This window comes from Bombina bombina, chromosome 6 (assembly GCF_027579735.1).
Source record: "Bombina bombina isolate aBomBom1 chromosome 6, aBomBom1.pri, whole genome shotgun sequence".
NCBI classification, from domain to species: domain Eukaryota; kingdom Metazoa; phylum Chordata; class Amphibia; order Anura; family Bombinatoridae; genus Bombina; species Bombina bombina.
The window spans coordinates 706,567,945-706,587,255 of record NC_069504.1 but is presented as its reverse complement, the minus strand read 5'-3'; the positions used below and the strand labels follow the sequence as shown (position 1 = coordinate 706,587,255).

The 19,311-nt window shown below is 41.4% G+C and overlaps 1 protein-coding gene across 2 annotated transcripts in view; it reads left to right on the top strand.

The window, feature by feature from the left end:
* The window catches only part of ZNF653 (zinc finger protein 653), an 87,908-nt gene extending 69,525 nt beyond the window's left edge, over window positions 1-18,383 (top strand). For both annotated transcript variants that reach the window (XM_053717857.1, XM_053717856.1), the window contains 5 exons: window positions 7,277-7,457; window positions 8,238-8,346; window positions 15,287-15,401; window positions 15,499-15,598; window positions 17,450-18,383. In XM_053717857.1, coding sequence (XP_053573832.1) covers window positions 7,277-7,457; window positions 8,238-8,346; window positions 15,287-15,401; window positions 15,499-15,598; window positions 17,450-17,627 — 683 coding nt within the window. In that variant the 3' untranslated portion in view covers window positions 17,628-18,383. The remainder of the gene's footprint in view (window positions 1-7,276; window positions 7,458-8,237; window positions 8,347-15,286; window positions 15,402-15,498; window positions 15,599-17,449) is intronic.
* The last annotated feature ends 928 nt before the right edge of the window (window positions 18,384-19,311 follow it).

The following is a 19,311-nucleotide window of genomic DNA, read 5'->3' as shown; positions in this document are numbered from 1 at the left end:
AAATAGGATCAGTGCTGCAACATTTTTTATTTTTTCACCCACTAATGGCAGGTATATGAGAACAGAAATTGGAAAGAAGAACCATCCCCCAACCCAGAATGTGGTGCCATGCTCTTGGTTGATGTATCAAGGTTGATAGGGGCTGTAATGAGCTCTTCCCCTTAGCAAATTCCACCCAGTGCCTAAACAGGGCAGGTTGTCATCATTACCATAATGATCGTCTGCACAATCAGGTCAGCATTGGAATTTAGAAAGATTAACATTGCGGCACCCATGAAGGGAGGGAGTTTGGAATAACTTCAAAACTATGTTTATAAAATGCATTTAGTGTTTAATGTGTAATGAGATGGATATATGGAGTCTTATGTCCCTCGTAGCTTGTTAGGGTGATATGATGATCACCTGCATACTGGGGGGACAAGTCAACCCCCATTTGAAAGATCGGTTTCTCTCCTCGCTTGTCCCCGCTAGGTCAAATGGGGGAGATAGGTGCTCTGATTAAAAAAAACAAAACAAAACACTCCATAGGTAAAACAGCAGTTTAAGTGCCAATATAGGTTATCACAGTTTTTACAGCAATTCCTTATATCTTAGGGTACATTACCCCTCATTTGAAAGAACAGACTGGTCCTCTTTCAATGAAGGTTCCTATTCTGTTTAAAGCAACATGAAACCCAAATTTGTTCTATTATGATTCAGATAGTGTGCCATTTTAAACAACTTTCTAATTTACTTATTTTATTTAATTTTCTTCATTCTCTTAGTATCTTTCGCATGCACATGTCTGTAGCCCTACCTACCTATCATTTTGACAAAGGATAACGTGGGGACTAAGCATATTTGATAATAGAAGTAAATTGGAAACTTTTTTTTTTTTTTTTAAATTGTATACTCTGCCTGTATTGAAAAAAAGATGTTTTTGGGCTTTATTTGCCTTTTTTTTGCTGGGGGCTGAGATGTCGGCTCATAAAAGCCTCTCAGTGCACCGCTTGGAATAAAAATTACCTCTGCAGTGACATTTGCTGGTGGAATAGTAAACTACTGTACTAGTAATGAGAGAGTACCTTTGGTCTATATGAATTTTGAAAATATGTCCGGATGACAGTGTAACCCTTTGCACAAGGGAAGAAATTTGAAGGACAACACTTTGGTATGCATCCCCTTATCTATAGATATATATAGAATGGTAATGTGGGCTATGGGTGCTGCCACTTTTATGTGAATGTAGTATAGATGGTAGGGACAGGAGAAGTTCCCAAATTTCTGTGTACCATAGAATAAAAGGGTCTTAGTAAATCTAAATAAATGCATTGCATCTAAAGGGCTGATTAGAATTGACCAGTTTTCTCCAACATTGGTGTGTCCGGTCCACGGCGTCATCCATAACTTGTGGGAATATTCTCTTCCCCAACAGGAAATGGCAAAGAGCACAGCAAAAGCTGTCCATATAGTCCCTCCTAGGCTCCGCCCACCCCAGTCATTCTCTTTGCCGCTGAACAAGCAGCATCTCCACGGAGATGGTGAAGAGTATGTGGTTATTAGTTGTAGTTTTTTATTCTACTATCAAGAGATTATTGTTTTAAAATAGTGCTGGTATGTACTATTTACTCTGAAACAGAAAAAGATGAAGAGTTCTGTTTGTGAGAGGAATATGATTTTAGCAGCAGTAACTAAAATCGTTTGCTGTTTCCACATAGGACTGTTGAGATGAGATAACTTCAGTTGGGGGAAACAGTTGGCAGACTTTTCTGCTTAAGGTATGACTAGCCATATTTCTAACAAGACTGTGTAATGCTGGAAGGCTGTCATTTCCCCTCATGGGGACCGGTAAGCCATTTTCTTAGTCTCAAACAGAATAAAGGGCTTAATATGGGCTATAAAACTGGTGGACACTTTTATGGGCTAGATCGATTGCTTTATTTGGGCATTTTATACAGCTTTATGTTGAAATTCACACTTTATAAACTTTGGGGAACGTTTTTTTACGTCGGGCACTGGTTTAGACACCTTCCCAGTCAGGAAGGGCCTTCTCTGTAGTAGGCAGAGCCTCATTTTCGCGCCATTACTGCACAGTTACTTTTGAGAGCAGGACATGCAGCTGCATGTGTGTGGGTCTGAAAGTAGTTGAAAAGGTTCCTAGAAGGCTTCATTTGGTATCGTATACCCCCCTGGGTTTGGTAAAGTCGCAGCAAAGGCTGTAGCTGGGACTGTAGAGGGGTTAAAACTGTAACCGGCTCCGGTTTCCTCATTTTAAGGGTTAAAGGTCTGAAATTTGGGGTGCAATGCTTTGAATGCTTTAAGACACTGTGGTGAAAATTTGGTTAAATTTGAACAATTCCTTCATAGTTTTTCACATATTCAGTAATAAAGTGTGCCCTGTTTAAAATTTAAAGAGACAGTAACGGTTTTGTTTTAAAACGTTTTTTGTACTTTATTGACAAGTTTAAGCCTGTTTAACATGCCTGTGCCTTCAGATAAACTATGTTCTGTATGTATGGAAGCCAATGTGTCTCCCCCTTCAAAATTGTGTGATAATTGTGCCATAGCGTCCAAACAAAGTAAGGACAGTACTGCCACAGATAATAAAGTTGCCCAAGATGATTCATCAGATGAAGGGAGTAGACATAGTTCTACATCATCTCCTTCTGTGTCTACACCAGTTTTGCCCACGCAGGAGACCCCTAGTACTTCTAGCGCGCCAATGCTTGTTACTATGCAACAATTGACGGCAGTAATGGATAACTCCATAGCAAATATTTTATCCAAAATGCCTGCATTTCAGAGAAAGCGCAATTGCTCTGTTTTAAACACTGTAGAGCAGGAGGGCGCTGATAATTGCTCTGTCATACCCTCACACCAATCTGAAGTGGCCATGAGGGAGGTTTTGTCAGATGCTGAAATTTCTGATTCAGGTAGAATTTCTCAACAGGCAGAACCTGATGTTGTGACATTTAAATTTAAATTAGTGCATCTCCGCGCACTGCTTAAGGAGGTGCTATCTACTCTGGATGATTGTGACAACCTGGTCATTCCAGAAAAATTGTGCAAGATGGACAAGTTCCTAGAGGTTCCGGTGCACCCCGACGCTTTTCCTATACCCAAGTGGGTGGCGGACATAGTGAATAAGGAGTGGGAGAAGCCCGGCATACCTTTTTGTCCCCCCTCCTATATTTAAGAAATTATTTCCTATGGTTGACCCCAGAAAGGACTTATGGCAGACAGTCCCTAAGGTCGAGGGGGCAGTTTCTACACTAGCCAAGCGCACTACTATTCCTATCGAGGATAATTGCGCTTTCAAAGATCCTATGGATAAAAAATTGGAGGGTTTGCTTAAAAAGATTTTTGTACAGCAAGGTTACCTCCTGCAACCTATTTCGTGCATTATTCCTGTCACTACAGCAGCGTGGTTCTGGTTCGAGGAACTAGAAAAGTCGCTCTGTAGAGAGACTCCATATGAGGAGGTTATGGACAGAATTCACGCACTTAAGTTAGCTAATTCCTTTATTTTAGATGCCGCTTTGCAGTTAGCAAGATTAGCGGCGAAAAATTCAGGGTTTGCAATTGTGGCGCGCAGAGCGCTCTGGCTAAAGTCTTGGTCAGCGGATGTATCTTCCAAGACAAAATTGCTTAATATCCCTTTCAAGGGTAAAACCCTTTTTGGGCCAGAATTGAAAGAGATTATCTCAGACATCACTGGGGGTAAGGGCCATGCCCTTCCACAAGATAGGCCTTTCAAGGCCAAGAATAAGTCTAATTTTCGTTCCTTTCGCAATTTCAGGAACGGACCGGCCTCCAACTCTGCAGCTTCTAGACAAGAGGGTAATGCTTCACAAACCAAACCAGCTTGGAAACCGATGCAAGGCTGGAACAAGGGTAAGCAGGCCAAGAAGCCTGCTGCTGCTACCAAAACAGCATGAAGGAGTAGCCCCCGATCCGGGACCGGATCTAGTAGGGGGCAGACTCTCTCTCTTTGCTCAGGCTTGGGCAAGAGATGTTCAGGACCCCTGGGCACTAGAAATAGTTTCTCAGGGTTATCTTCTGGAATTCAAGGAACTTCCCCCAAGGGGAAGGTTCCACATGTCTCACTTATCTTCGAACCAAATAAAGAGACAGGCATTCTTACATTGTGTAGAAGACCTGTTAAAAATGGGAGTGATACACCCAGTTCCAACCGTGGAACAAGGAATGGGTTTTTACTCAAATCTGTTTGTAGTTCCCAAAAAGAAGGAACTTTCAGACCAATTCTGGATTTAAAGATCCTAAACAATTTTCTCAGAGTGCCATCGTTCAAAATGGAAACTATTCGAACGATTTTACCTACAATCCAGGAGGGTCAATTTATGACTACCGTGGATCTAAAGGATGCGTATCTACATATTCCTATCCACAAAGATCATCATCAGTTCCTAAGGTTCACCTTTCTGGACAAACATTACCAGTTTGTGGCTCTCCCATTCGGGCTAGCCACTGCTCCAAGGATTTTCACAAAGGTACTCGGGTCCCTTCTAGCGGTTCTAAGACCAAGGGGCATTGCAGTGGCACCTTACTTGGACGACATTTTGATACAAGCGTCTTTCAAAGGCAAAGGCTCACACAGACATCGTTCTGGCCTTTCTCAGATCTCACGGATGGAAAGTGAACATAGAAAAAAGTTCCCTGTCTCCGTCGACAAGAGTTCCTTTCTTGGGGACAATAATAGATTCTTTAGAAATGAAGATTTTCCTGACAGATGTCAGAAAGTCAAAACTTCTAAACGCTTGTCAAGTTCTTCACTCTGTTCCACGACCTTCCATAGCTCAGTGCATGGAAGTAGTAGGGTTGATGGTTGCAGCAATGGACATAGTTCCTTTTGCGCGAATTCATCTAAGACCATTACAACTGTGCATGCTGAAACAGTGGAATGGGGACTATACAGACTTGTCTCCAGTGATTCAATTAGATCAGAAGACCAGAGACTCACTCCGTTGGTGGCTAACCCAGGATCACCTGTCCCAGGGAATGAGCTTCCGCAGAACAGAGTGGGTCATCGTCACGACCGACGCCAGTCTAGTGGGCTGGGGCGCGGTCTGGGACTCCCTGAAAGCTCAGGGGCTATGGTCTCGGGAAGAGTCTCTTCTCCCGATAAACATTCTGGAACTGAGAGCGATATTCAATACTCTCAGGGCTTAGCCTCAACTAGCAAAGGCCAGATTCATAAGATTCCAATCAGACAACATGACGACTGTTGCTTACATCAACCATCAGGGGGGAACAAGGAGTTCCCTGGCGATGAGAGAAGTGACCAAAATCATAAAATGGGCGGAGGATCACTCCTGCCACCTATCTGCGATCCACATCCCAGGAGTGGAAAACTGGGAGGCGGATTATGAGTCGTCAGACATTCCATCCGGGGGAGTGGGAACTCCACCCGGAGATATTTGCCCAGTTGACTCAATTATGGGGCATTCCAGACATGGATCTGATGGCGTCTCGTCAGAACTTCAAGGTTCTTTGCTACGGATCCAGATCCAGGGATCCCAAGGCGACTCTAGTGGATGCATTAGTAGCGCCTTGGACCTTCAACCTAGCTTATGTGTTTCCACCGTTTCCTCTCATTCCCAGGCTGGTAGCCAGGATCAAGCAGGAGAGGGCCTCAGTGATCTTGATAGCTCCTGCGTGGCCACGCAGGACTTGGTATGCAGACCTGGTGAATATGTCATTGGCTCCACCATGGAAGCTACCTTTGAGACAGGATCTTCTAATACAAGGTCCATTCGAACATCCAAATCTAGTTTCCCTCCAGCTAACGGCTTGGAAATTGAACGCTTGATTTTATCTAAGCGTGGGTTTTTCGGATTCTGTAATAGATACTCTGGTACAAGCCAGAAAACCTGTAACTAGAAAAATTTACCATAAAATATGGAAAAGATATATCTGTTGGCTTGAATCCAAGGGATTCTCATGGAGTAAGATCAAAATTCCTAGGATCCTTTCCTTTCTACAAGAAGGTTTGGATAAGGGATTATCAGCGAGTTCTCTAAAGGGACAGATTTCTGCTTTATCTGTCTTGTTACACAAACGACTGACAGCTGTGCCTGATGTTCAAGCTTTTGGTCAGGATCAAGCCTGTTTACAGACCTTTGACTCCTTCCTGGAGTCTGAATTTAGTTCTTTCAGTTCTTCAAGGGGTTCCGTTTGAACCTCTACATTCCATAGATATCAAGATGTTATCTTGGAAAGTTCTGTTTTTGGTTGCTATTTCTTCTGCTAGAAGAGTTTCTGAGTTATCTGCTTTGCAGTGTAATCCGCCCTATCTGGTGTTCCATTCAGATAAGGTTGTTTTGCGTACTAAACCTGGTTTCCTTCCAAAGGTTGTTTCCAACAAGAATATTAACCAGGAAATAGTTGTGCCTTCTTTGTGTCCGAATCCAGTTTCAAATAAGGAACGTTTGTTACACAATTTAGATGTAGTTCGTGCTTTAAAGTTCTATTTAGAAGCAACAAAGGATTTCTGACAAACGTCTTCTCTGTTTGTCGTTTATTCTGGCAAGAGGAGAGGTCAAAAAGCTACTGCTACCTCTCTTTCCTTTTGGCTAAAAAGCATCATCCGATTGGCTTACGAGACTGCCGGACGGCAGCCTCCTGAACGCATCACAGCTCACTCTACTAGGGCTGTGGCTTCCACATGGGCCTTCAAGAACGAGGCTTCTGTTGATCAGATATGTAAGGCAGCGACTTGGTCTTCCCTGCACACTTTTGCCAAATTCTACAAATTTGATACTTTTGCTTCTTCGGAGGCTATTTTTGGGAGAAAGGTTTTGCAAGCCGTGGTGCCTTCTGTTTAGGTAACCTGATTGGCTCCCTCCCTTCATCCGTGTCCTAAAGCTTTGGTATTGGTTCCCACAAGTTATGGATGACGCCGTGGACCGGACACACCAATGTTGGAGAAAACAGAATTTATGCTTACCTGATAAATTACTTTCTCCAATGGTGTGTCCGGTCCACGGCCTGCCCTGGTTTTTTAATCAGGTTTGATGAATTTCTTTCTTTAACTACAGTCACCACGGCACCTTATGGTTTCTCCTGTTTTTTTTCTCCTGTCCGTCGGTCGAATGACTGGGGTGGGCGGAGCCTAGGAGGGACTATATGGACAGCTTTTGCTGTGCTCTTTGCCATTTCCTGTTGGGGAAGAAAATGTTACCACAAGTTATGAATGACGCCGTGGACCGGACACACCGTTGGAGAAAGTAATTTATCAGGTAAGCATAAATTCTGTTTTCTCTGCTCTGTTGTGCAGAGGAAGAGCCATTTTACTACACAGTGAAGAGAGAGCCTGATACAGAGGAAGAAATTCAGGAACCAGAATCTGACATCCATCTGTCTGATGACACCTCTCAGGGCCAGACTGAAACCGTACTCGTTGGAGACCAGGAGTATGAGACGGATGTCATCCAGCTGATTCCCAAGGAGTCTGAAAAGTAGGTTGATCTGTTTAGTTAGTTAGACTTTGTACTAGATAGATTGGTAAATTGGGCCACCTAACATGGAAAAAGGCAGATCCTTTCCAAGAAATAATGTTCAATGTTCTCCCACCCAGTCTGTTTTCAGATTCACTGCCAGTGGAAAAGGCAGCAAGTTGGATGTTTTGTATTTCTGAATTATATCCAGTTACCCCCCCCCCCCCCCCAATATTACTTGTCTGCTGGATTGTGCTGACCTCTCTGCCTTATTATAATCTTGCAATATGCAAGGGTTAATATATGCAGACCCTTGACACACAATTATCTGGGGTTTGGGTTTCTGCTATGTATGTTGTTGTTTTTTTAATTTATAGTTGGGACTGAATTAATGCAATTTTGTAATTGTTGTGTGTGTCATGGGAAAGCTGTCACTGCTGAGTTTATCTTTCACTCATGCCCCATAATTCAAATGGTACAATTCATGATGTGTAGAACAGCATGGACTGGCTTGGTGTGCATTACTAAATGTAATGCTGAGATTCCTTATTTATTAGGTAGGCATAGGCCTTATCCATAATGTACGCCCTTTTAAGTTCTTAAGAAAAAGAGTTCCAAAACTGGAATATGACTGATAACCAGGTGATGTGTTCACCCTATTCAATACTAATGCTTGACAACTTTTATGACCGTATGGCTGAGAGGTTTGTCACTATTTCAGCTACCTCCACTCACTCTCTTATTAAGAAAATGTATATAGACAGAAGCAAAACAAACTATTTTGCCTTGTCTGTCTTTTAGAAAAAAGTGTAAGTCAAGCCGAATAATAGATGCCGATGGCTTACTCCAGATGTTCCATTGTCCATATGAGGGCTGTAATCAGGTCTACACTGCTGTGAGCAGCTTCCAGGTATGTGCTTAAAGAGGAGTAAAAAGGCCAAAAAAATACTTTACTGTATTGGAGCATTTTATTATTGCACTATTGAGCATAACTATGTGTTTAACCCCTGCAAAGGGTATATACACACAGTTAAATTCCACTCCAAAGCAGTGATGCACTTCTCAGACTTAGCTGAACACAGACAATGAGCCAGCCAGTGCAACACGGATATGTGCATAGCCACCAATTACCAGTTAGTTTCTGGAAGTGCATTGCTGCTCCTCGGCCTACCTAGGTATGCTTTTCTTTCCTAAGATATGGTGAGTCCATGGCGTCCTCAATTACTGTTGGGAATATCACTCCTGGCCAGCAGGAGGAGGCAAAGAGCACCTACAGCAAAGCTGTTAAGTATTCCTCCCCTTCCCACAATACCCAGTCATTCTCTTTGCCTTCAGTGTAAGGAGGAGGTGAAGTTAGGTGTCTGTAAAAGATTTTTCTAGAATCAAGATTTTATTATTTTGAAAGCCAGAGTAGGTTTGCTCTGATCTTTCTTGTCAAGACTGGGTGTAGCTGTACTCCACGCTCGTCTCTTCAGTAGGGCTGTGGTAGCTTTCAAGCTGTTAGGAAAGCGCAGTTAGGCCCACCCCACAAGTTCCTAACAGGTTGCTGCCCTTACATAGAATGCCAGAGTAGGTTTACTCTGTCCTTTGTTTTCACAGGTCTCTGAAGAGTGGCTTCCTCTCATGCTGGGTGAGCTGTCCTCCTGCTGGACAGCCAGAAGTGCAGGTAAGTGCCATTTTGTTTTTTTTTATGAAGAAGAAACAGAATTCTGGCACTAAAGCAGGTAGCTGCACTTTATTTGGGACAAAATTCCTGTATTACTTAACAGGATCCATTGGGCAGGGAGCAGGCACTGGGGCTTTGAGAGTGTTTTTACTATAGGTGGCTCAGTAGGATTGATCCGATGTTGTAACGGATGGGTCTGGACTTGTCTCAGTTTACAAAGCTAACTCCTGAGACATGTCACAGAGTGCTATTTTGTTAAAAATATTTTATTATGGCCGACGGGACCGCCTCTGTAATACTAAGGGAGGCGGGTCCTTCTCTGAGGCGGTAAAATTTCCCTAAGAGCTTTTCACCATAGCGGCGTAGCTGATAGGGGAAGTGGACGTGCTGCAACACGCTTCTCCAGTCAGTAACGGTGCTGTTGGAAATTCACTGCAGGCTCCGGTTTTTCATCGGATTATGAGTCTGCAGTGCATAGGGGGCAGGTAGGCACCTCAGTGACATGCTGAGGTGTAGACTAGCCTGTGTTTTAAAAGTTTCTTAAGCCTCATTTACTTTTTAGGCATTTAATTAGCTCTCCAATTTTGGGCACATTTTTAAGAAGTTATCTTGAACCCTGTTTTAGCTGTTTTTTTACTGTGGGAACGAGTCTTAAAGGGACAATATTAGAAGAAACCAAAGAAAAGTTAAAAAAAAATAATTATTTTGTTAATTGCGAGATGGATAAGGAGTCTGTGTCTGCTGCTGAATGCTAGCTTTGTCTAGATAGCCAAGTTGAACCCCCTTTGCCATTTTGTTCTGTTTGTATTGAGAGAGCTTGAATGTACAAAGATAGACTTTTTGTTACTGAGCCACCACCTCTCTCAGGTTGATGCTGTTCAGGCAATGCCACAGCTTTCTCCTCGAGCATCTCCAGCCTGAACACATTTAGTGCCGTGCGGTTTCTCACAATCTCCTGGAGGAGTATATTTGCATGCAGAAATTGCGGCCCAGGTATCCACGGCGGTATCTGAGGCGTTAGCTGCCATTCCCCTGCTTCAGGTGAGACGCAAGTGGAAAATTAGAGAATCGGATAGTAAGGTTTCTGATCCAGTCCAGGCTAACCAAGTTGCTCTTTCTCATAAGTCTGAAGAGGAAGATACTTCGGTAACCTCCTGAGGGTGAGATCTCAGATTTGGATAGTATAATTCCTTCTTCTGATGCTGAAGTTGTTTCCTTCAGATTTAAGCTTTAACACCTTCGTGTATTGGTAAAGGAGGTTTTGGCTACCTTGGACGACTCGAATACCCCTGTCGTTGTCAAACCTAAAAAATCTATCAAATTAAATAGATATTTTGATGTTCCCTCCTCTGTGCCAGACCGTGCTACGCAGATCATTGCCCAGGAATGGGAGATACCTGGAATTCCTTTTCCCCGTCTCTGGTTTTCAGAAAGATGTTCCTGGTGGCTGACTCCATTAAGGAGTAGTGGCAGATGGTGCCCAAGGTGGAAGGGGCGATTTCTACCCTGGCTAAGAGAACTAATATTCCCATAGTTGATCTTTCAAGGACCCTATGGATAAGAAGCTGGAGGCTTAATTATAGGGACACTGAACCCAATGTTTTTCTTTTGTGATTCAGATAGAGCATGCAATTTTAAGCAACTTTCTAATTTACTCCTAATATAAAATTTTCTTCATTCTCTTGGTATCTTTATTTGAAAAGTAAGAATGTAAGTTTAGATGCTGGCCCATTTTTGGTGAACAACCTGGGTGGTTCTTGGTGATTGGTGAATACATTCACCCAGCAATAAACAAGTGCTCTCCAGGGTACTGAACCAAAAATAGCTTAGATTACTTCTTTTTCAAATAAAGATAGCAAGAGAACGAAGAAAATTTGATTATAGGAGTAAATTAGAAAGTTGCTTAAATTGTATGCTTAATCTGAATCATGAAACAAAAAATTTGGGTTTAGTGTCCCTTTTAAAGAAGATGTATATTTATCAGGATCTCCAATAGCACCCGGCGGTGTGTATTGCTACCGTGACAAGTAAGGCGGCCTATTGGTTTGACGCTTTGTCTGAGTCTCTTCAAGCAGAAACTCCTTTGGACGAGATACAAGATAGGATCAAGGCTCTTAAGTTAGCCAGTTCCTTTATTACTGATGCCTCATTGCAGGTCATCAAGTTGGGAGTCACAATATCTAGTTTTGTGATCTTGGCACGCACAGCATTATGGCTGAAGTCTTAGCAGAAGTTTCCTCTAAGGGTAAGACCTTATTTGGGCTGGATTTGGGAGAAATTATTTCCGATATCACTGGCGGTAAAGGATTTTTTCTGCCACAAGATAAGAAGAATAGGCCGAAAGGACGTCAGAGTAATTTTCGTTCCTTTCATAACTTCAGAGGTAAGTCTTCCCCCTCCTCTGCCAAGCAGGAACAGTCCAAGCCTTTTTGGAAACCCATTCAGTCTTGGAACAAGGGGAAGCAATCCAAGAAGCCCACAGCTGAGTCCAAGTCAGCATGAAGGGTTTTCCCCAATCCGGGACAGGATCAAGTGGGGGATAGACTCTCCGATTTCTCAGGCATGAATACGGGATGTTCCAGATCTGTGGGACGTGGACATAGTATCCCAGGGTTACAAATTAAAATTCAAGACCAATCCTCCCAGAGGCAGGTTTCACCTCAAGATTATCTGCAGACCAAATAAAAAGAGAGGTGTTCTTGAAATGTGTACAGGACCTTTCCCTCATGGGAGTGATGGTACCAGTACAAGAACAGGGTCTAGGGTTCTATTCAAATCTGTTTGTGGTTCCCAAAAAGGAGGGAACTGTCAGGCCTATTTTAGATCTGAAGTGTCTCAACAAGTTTCTCAGAGTGCCGTCCTTCAAAATGGAGAATATCCGTTCCATTCTTCTTTTAGTGCAAGAGAGTCAGTTTATAACGACCATAGACCTGAAGGATGTGTACCTCCATGTTCCCATTCACAGGGATCATCACACATTTCTAAGATTTGCCTTACTGGACAAACACTTTCAGTTTGTGGCTCTTCCTTTTGGCCTCGCCAAAGCTTCCAGAATTTTTTCAAAGGTCCTGGGGGCTCTTTTGGCAGTAATTCGGTCTCGGGAAATAATTGTGGCGCCTTATCTGGACGACATTTTGGTAGAGGGGCTATCTTTTCCACTTGCAAAATCTCACACATAGATCTTGTCTTTTCTTTGCGCTCACGGATTAAAGGTAAATTTGGGAAAGAGTTCCCTTGTTCTGGCCGCAAGGGTGGTCTTTCTAGGAACAATTATAGATTCCCTTTCAATGAAGATATTCCTGACGGAAGTAAGAAAAGCAAAGATTCTTTCCTCTTGCCTATCTCTACAGTCTTCTGTACAGCCATCAGTGGCCCAATTTATAGAGGTAATTGGTCTGATGGTGGCATCTATGGACCTAGTTCCTTTTGCCCGATTCCATCTGAGGGATCTGCAGTTTTGCATGCTCAGTCAATGGAACAGGGATTATGCAGATCTGTCTTAGAAGATAGTTCTAGATCAGAAGACAAGAGACTCTCTTGCGCGGTGGCTGTCTCGAACATCTGTCTCAGTGGACATGTTTTCGGAGACCCTCATGGGTGATTGTGACCACGGACGCCAGCCTGGTGGGCTGGGGAGCAGTCCTGGGACTCATTAAAGGCGCAAGGACTTTGGTCTCAGGAGGAATCTGCTCTCCCCATAAACATTTTGGAGTTAAGAGCGATTTTCAGTGCCTTGATGGCTTGGACTCAACTGGCCTTAGCCCAATTTATCAGGTTCTAGTTAGACAACCTAACCTCCGTGGCTTACATCAACCACCAGGGGGAAACTTCAGAGATCCTTGGCCATAAAGGAGGTGGATCGGATTATTCCATGGGCGGCAGCTCACCATTGCAGTCTATCTGCCATCCACATTCCGGGAGTGGACAACTGGGAAGCGGATTTCCTGAGCAGGCAGACTTTTCATCCCGGGGAGTGGGAACTCCATCCTGAGGTGTTTTGCAGGTTAACCATCAAGTGGGGGATACCGGAATTGGATCTGATGGCGTCTCGTCAGAACGCCAAGCTTCCAAAGTACGGTTTGGGGTCAAGGAATCCTCAGACTTTCCTGATAGACGCTCTGGCAGTTCCTTGGAGTTTCAGGTTGGCATACCTATTTCCTCCGTTTGCTCTCCTTCCGCGAGTCATTGCTCGTATCAAGCAGGAGAGAGCGTCAGTGATTCTAATAGCTCCTGCGTGGTCTCGCAGGATCTGGTATGCAGACCTGTTGGAAATGTCATCTCTACCACCGTGGAGACTTCCTCTGAGGAAGGACCTTCTACTTCAGGGTACTTTTCTTCATCCAAACCTTGTTTCTCTGAAGCCGACTGCCTGGAGATTGAACACTTAATTTTATCTAAGAGTCGGTCATTGAGACCATGGTTCAGGCTCGTAAGCCTGTTACTAGAAAGATTTACCATAGGATATGGCTTAAATATCTTTATTGGTGTGAATCCAAGGGCTACTCTTGGGGTAGGGTTAGGATTTCAAGAATTTTATCTTTTCTCCAGGAGGGTCTGGAGAAAAAGGTTTATCTGTCAGTACTCTGAAGAGTCATATTTCTGCTCTATCTGTTTTGCTGCACATGCGTCTGGCGTAGGTGCCAGATGTGCAATCCTTTTGTCAGGCTTTGGTCAGAATTAGGCCTGTGTTTAAATCTGTTGCTCCACCGTGGAGCCTTAATCTTGTTCTTAAAGTTTTGCCACAGGCTCAGTTTGAGCCAATGCATTCCATAGATATTAAGTTGTTATCTTGGAAGGTTTTGTTTCTTACAGCTATCTTTTCTGCTCGGAGAGTGTCAGAACTTTCAGCTTTGCAGTGTGATTCGCCTTATCTTAAATTTCATGCAGATAAGGCAGTTTTTCGTACAAGATTCAAAAGATATGAAGAAAGGAGCACCGGATCTTCAGATAAAATCAACTTTATTCCAATAGGTTATAAAACATCTCTATCTTCAGCATACAATCAAGGGGATGTTAAGCAGGGTTCCCCCAGCTAGAATAAACGGCTGACGCGTTTCGGCTTAACGCCGTACTCCAAGCCACTTAAAAGACTCTGTTCTTCGTACAAAGTTTGGTTTTCTTCTGAAGGTTGTGTCAGACAGAAATATTAATCAAGAGATTGTTGTTCCTTCTGTGTCCTAATGCTTCTCATATGGAACGTCTATTACACAACCTGGATGTTGTGCATGCTCTAAAATGTTCTTTGCAGGCGACCAAGGATTTTCGTCAGTCTTCTGCATTGTTTGTTTGTTTTTCTGGAAAACGTAGGGATCAGAAAGCAACTGCTACTTCTCTTTCTCTCTGGTTGAGAAGTATTATTCGTTTGGCATATGAGACTGCTGGACAGCAGCCTCCTGAGAGAATCACAGCTCATTCTACTAGGGCTGTTTCTTCTTCTTGGGCCTTCAAGATTGAAGTTTCTGTTGAGCAGATTTGCAAGGCTGCTCCCTGGTCCTCATTGCATACTTTTTCCAAATTTTATAAGTTTGATACTTTTGCCTCGGCTGAGGCTTCTTTTGGAAGAAAGGTTCTGCAAGCAGTGGTGCCTTCTGTTTGGGTATACCTGTCTTGGCCTTCCCTAGTACTCGGTGTCCTTTTAGCTTGGGTATTAGTTCCCAACAGTAATTGAGGACACAGTGGACTCACCATATCTTAGGAAAGAAAACAAAATGTATGCTTACCCGATAAATTTATTTATTTCCGGATATGGCGAGTCCATGGCCCCACCCTGTATTTCAAAGACTTTTGTTTTTGTTTTTTACTACTAAACCTCAGGCACCTCTACACCTTGTGTTTCTCCTTTTCTCCATTTTCTTTCGGTCGAATGACTGGGGATTGTGGGAAGGGGCGGTCTACTTAACAGTTTTGCTGTAGGTGCTCTTTGCTTTCTCCTGCTGGCCAGGAGTGATATTCCCAACAGTAATTGAGGATGCCGTAACTCACCATATCCAGAAAGAAAGAAATTTATCAGGTAAGCATAAATTTTATTTTCAACAATGGATACCAAGAGAATAGTTATTTTGATAATAGAAATAAACTGAAAAGGCCATTAAAATTGCATAAAAGTTTAATAGATAATCGATACTTCCAAGATTTTTTTTTTTTTTTTTTTTGTGTAGTAAGCACCGTTTATCTTCTTTCTTAGAACCACGTGAACCTAATTCACAGAAAAGGCAGAACCAAAGTATGCACTGAGCCTGGTTGCGGTAAAAGGTTCTATGTATCCAATCACCTCCGTCGCCATATGATCATACACACAGGTACTTTAGCTCAATTATACAACCATGCTATCTCTACAATTGTGACACGGTAGAGGGGGGACTGATAAGTGTCTACTGGTTATTTGTGCACCCCTAGGTTTACGTGAATTTATATGTGAAACTTGTGGTAAATCGTTCAAAAGGAAAAATCACCTAGAAGTTCATAGAAGAACACATACCGGAGAGACACCGTTACAGTAAGAAAAAGAAACGTTGCATAAGTAGTACCCTGTTTTTTTATAAGTTTTTTTTTTTTAAGTGTGTGTGTGAGAAGAGGAGACTAACGTTGCCTGGGTGTAAACGGTAGGGCATTTAGAATGTCTGGTAAAGGCTGCACTGTATATGTCAGCTGAAGGATTGTATATTCAGTGCTTATCAAGTCTTCACAACTTTGTTGAAATTTCAGTTTTTGTTGATTTAAAAGCTGATATCTTGTCCCGTGTTCTCCCCAGCACCTTTTTAATGGGTGCACTACCCAGCTGATTTTACTGACCACCGGCTAAAATGTTATCCAAAAAAATCAGCTAAAATTAGCTAATATTTTTAAATGTTTATTGCTCCGCTTATCATTAAGTACTTTTATGTTAAATTATACAAATGTTATGTTAGAAAGTATTATACTGCCCCCCACCCAGCTACTTTTATAATGCCACCCGGCTGGCAAAATGTTCTGTGGAGAATACTGCTTGTCCAATCATTTTTTTTTTTTACCCCCACTTTCAATAAGTTTTAGTTTTAATGAAATAATGTTCAACTAAAAAAAAAAAAACTTAAGAATGCATTTGAAAGAGAAGTAATTTCAACACATTAACGTTTTCTTTTTAAGAAAAGAAAAAAAAAAAAAAAAAGCATAAAGCGCTGGTCAACTCAAAATTTAGTTCCATAGAAAAATGTGTTTAGTAAAACAATCTTGCAGTGAGTGTACTTCCATTATTTTGCCTGCTTTTCCTCTTAATTTGTCTGAAAATCTGATCTTTTTCCCTACGTCCAGAACCTGACCATCCTACATACATACACAGCAATTGCTTGATACGTGCAAAAGTTTTATTTATTTTTTAATAAGCTCAGCAAAGAATCTACATCTTTTTTTTCTTTTTAGAATTCAAAATAATAAAACACATTCATGCCATGTTTGCAAATATGTCACCACTCTTAAAATGATTGTAGCATTATGTATTCCAGACATAATTACCCCTTCAGATCAGAACAAAACTAGTTCTAATAGCAATCCATATCCCTTTCCAAAACATATGAGGGATAACAGAAATGTTCCCGCCCATGGAAATCAATACTACTACAAAGTGTAAACCAAAGTGTGAATATTTTCACAGTGTATCTATTATATAGATTCAATACACTATCCAAATGGAAAAAATCAATCAGGGTGGAAGCAAGATTAATTGTTGCTATATAATAAAACTATTAATGTCAAAGCTCAGAATTTTCTGAGCGAAATTACAGGAAAATGTAAATGATGGAAGTATATTTCAAATTTTCCTTTATAAATGCATAATTAAGCATTTTATACTACGATCTCAACATGTTTAATGTCCCTTTTTAAATGTTTAAACAAGTTGAGCATTGTCACTTTCTGCTTGTACATCAATAAAACTGCAGTTTTAATATGGATGTTGAAGATTTTTGTTATTCACTGTACTTGGGTTTGTGTAAGCAACAGTTTACCTTTCCACTGTATGTACTGTTTGTTTTTATTTGCAAAGGATGGCATTGTTGTTGCCTGCCTTTTTATTAAATGTAATGGTGCATAAGTACTTGCTATGCTGTTGGCGCCTGTACTTACAAATGTCTTTAGAATGTGTAAAATTAATGCTAGAACTATATTCATGCACTTTATAGATATGCTACTGGTATAATGGTTTCCCTATACAGTATTGGTGGGTTGAGTGAGTGATAGAATGCTGGAACAGCATGTGTCCGTACAGCTTGACCAGGATCTGTTATAAAGTGTGTGAATGTAGTTGGGATTGCATGTTACTTGTTTGTTAATGATAGTCTAGCATGTTGGATGACTTATATTGCTTCTGCAGGTGTGAGGTTTGTGGGTACCAGTGCAGACAACGGTCATCCCTGAACTGGCATATGAAAAAACATCGGGCCGAGGTCAATTTCAACTTTTCCTGCGAGTACTGTGGCAAACCCTTTGAGAAGAAAGAAAGTGTTAAATTCCACAAACTGAAGAGCCACCCTGAGAAAGTTAACCCTTGAAGGGATTGCAAGGCATCCTGGTCATTTGAGAGCGCTGACAGAGTGTGGCAGGCTGGGCATGTGAGGGCGTTAATAAACCATGGGAGGACTCTGATAAAATATGCTGTTGGGAGTGTGGGTACTATTGGATAGTTATGTAAGTAGACCTCCTTGGTTTGTTTGGTTTGGGTTTTTTTTTAAGTCACATATTTAGAAATATTCCTCTACTAATATAGCCCTAGAGTCCTACAAAAGAACGATATGAAATTTTATAGTTGAACCCAGTCCTGACCTGTTCTGCCAGAAGTGCCTGCACTGCACCATATTTATATTAAAATATGGGTCTTCAAAATATTTATACACTTCCTTTTTTTTATTCATTGAAGTTTCAGTATTGTGACAATATTGAATTAAATGTTTTCTTATTTATTTCAGGCTGTTTTAAATAGTTTCCTTTTTGAAGGTTCACTAACATTAGAAGGGATGTTTTAAAAAAATGTCACACTTTATTCATCAATGTAATTCTTTTTGTTTTGTTTTAGAAAAATGTTAACATCATTTCGGCTTCTCCAGAATGCTTAGCATCATGGTGAAATTCAAGTGTCTGTGGACACCAACCATGCTTACTGTATATGGGAGTTAAGGTTTGGTCAGAGACCTGGTGCAAAAATACATTTTAAGTTCTCTGTAGTGCAGTAGTGTATCTCCACATAAAGAGACATTTGAATAACCCTGCTATAAAGTAGGACATTATTAAATATTGAGGACTGCTTTGAATGTTTTGGGTTTTGTTTTTTTTCTGGCAAAAACCTTGGTTTCTTTCATAAAATGGTGACGGTCCATGAGACATCATATATGGATTTACACTCCATTCCACTAATAGGAAGCAAAAACACCCCTACATTCCAGATTTTTAATCCCTCGGTCAAACAATACAAACATTTTAGCCAGACAGGGATTATCTTCCTCTATTGTCGAGATGTTACCAGTCTTCCAGGTGAAAAGTGGGATTTCCCACAAATCTTCTGCTCTACAGTGTGTTGCTCCTTGTCAAATCCTTAAAGGGACAGTATACACCAATTTTTATATAACTGCATGTAATAGACCAGACATCCTTAAACTTGGCCCTCCAGAGGTTTTGGAACTACATTTCCCATGATGCTCAGCCAGCTGATATGCTGGCTGAGCATCATGGGAAATGTAGTTCCAAAACCTTTGGAGGGTCAAGTTTAAAGGGACATGAAACCCAAATTTTTTCTCTCATGATTCAGATAGAAAATACAATTTTAAACAACTTTCTAATTTACTTCTATTATCTAATACGTTTCATTCTCTTAGAAACCATTTGTGCATTGCTGCTTCTTCAACAAGTGATACCAACTGAACTCATGGGTGAGCCAATCACAATCGATATAAATATTCAGCCATAAATCAACAGCTAGAACCTAGGTTCTCTGCTACTCCTGAGCTTGCCTAGATTAACCTTTCAGCAAAGGATAACAAGAGAAGGAAGCAAATTATTTAATAGAATTAAATTGGAAAGTTTTTTTAAAATTGTATTCTCTATCTAAATGATGAAAGAAAAATTTTGTGTTTCATGTCCCTTTAAGGATGTCTGTAATAGACACTACTATAAAGAAAATTATGCACAGATGCTGATCTAAGAATCTAGTATAAAAATCTTTTAAAAACTTACTTAGAAGCT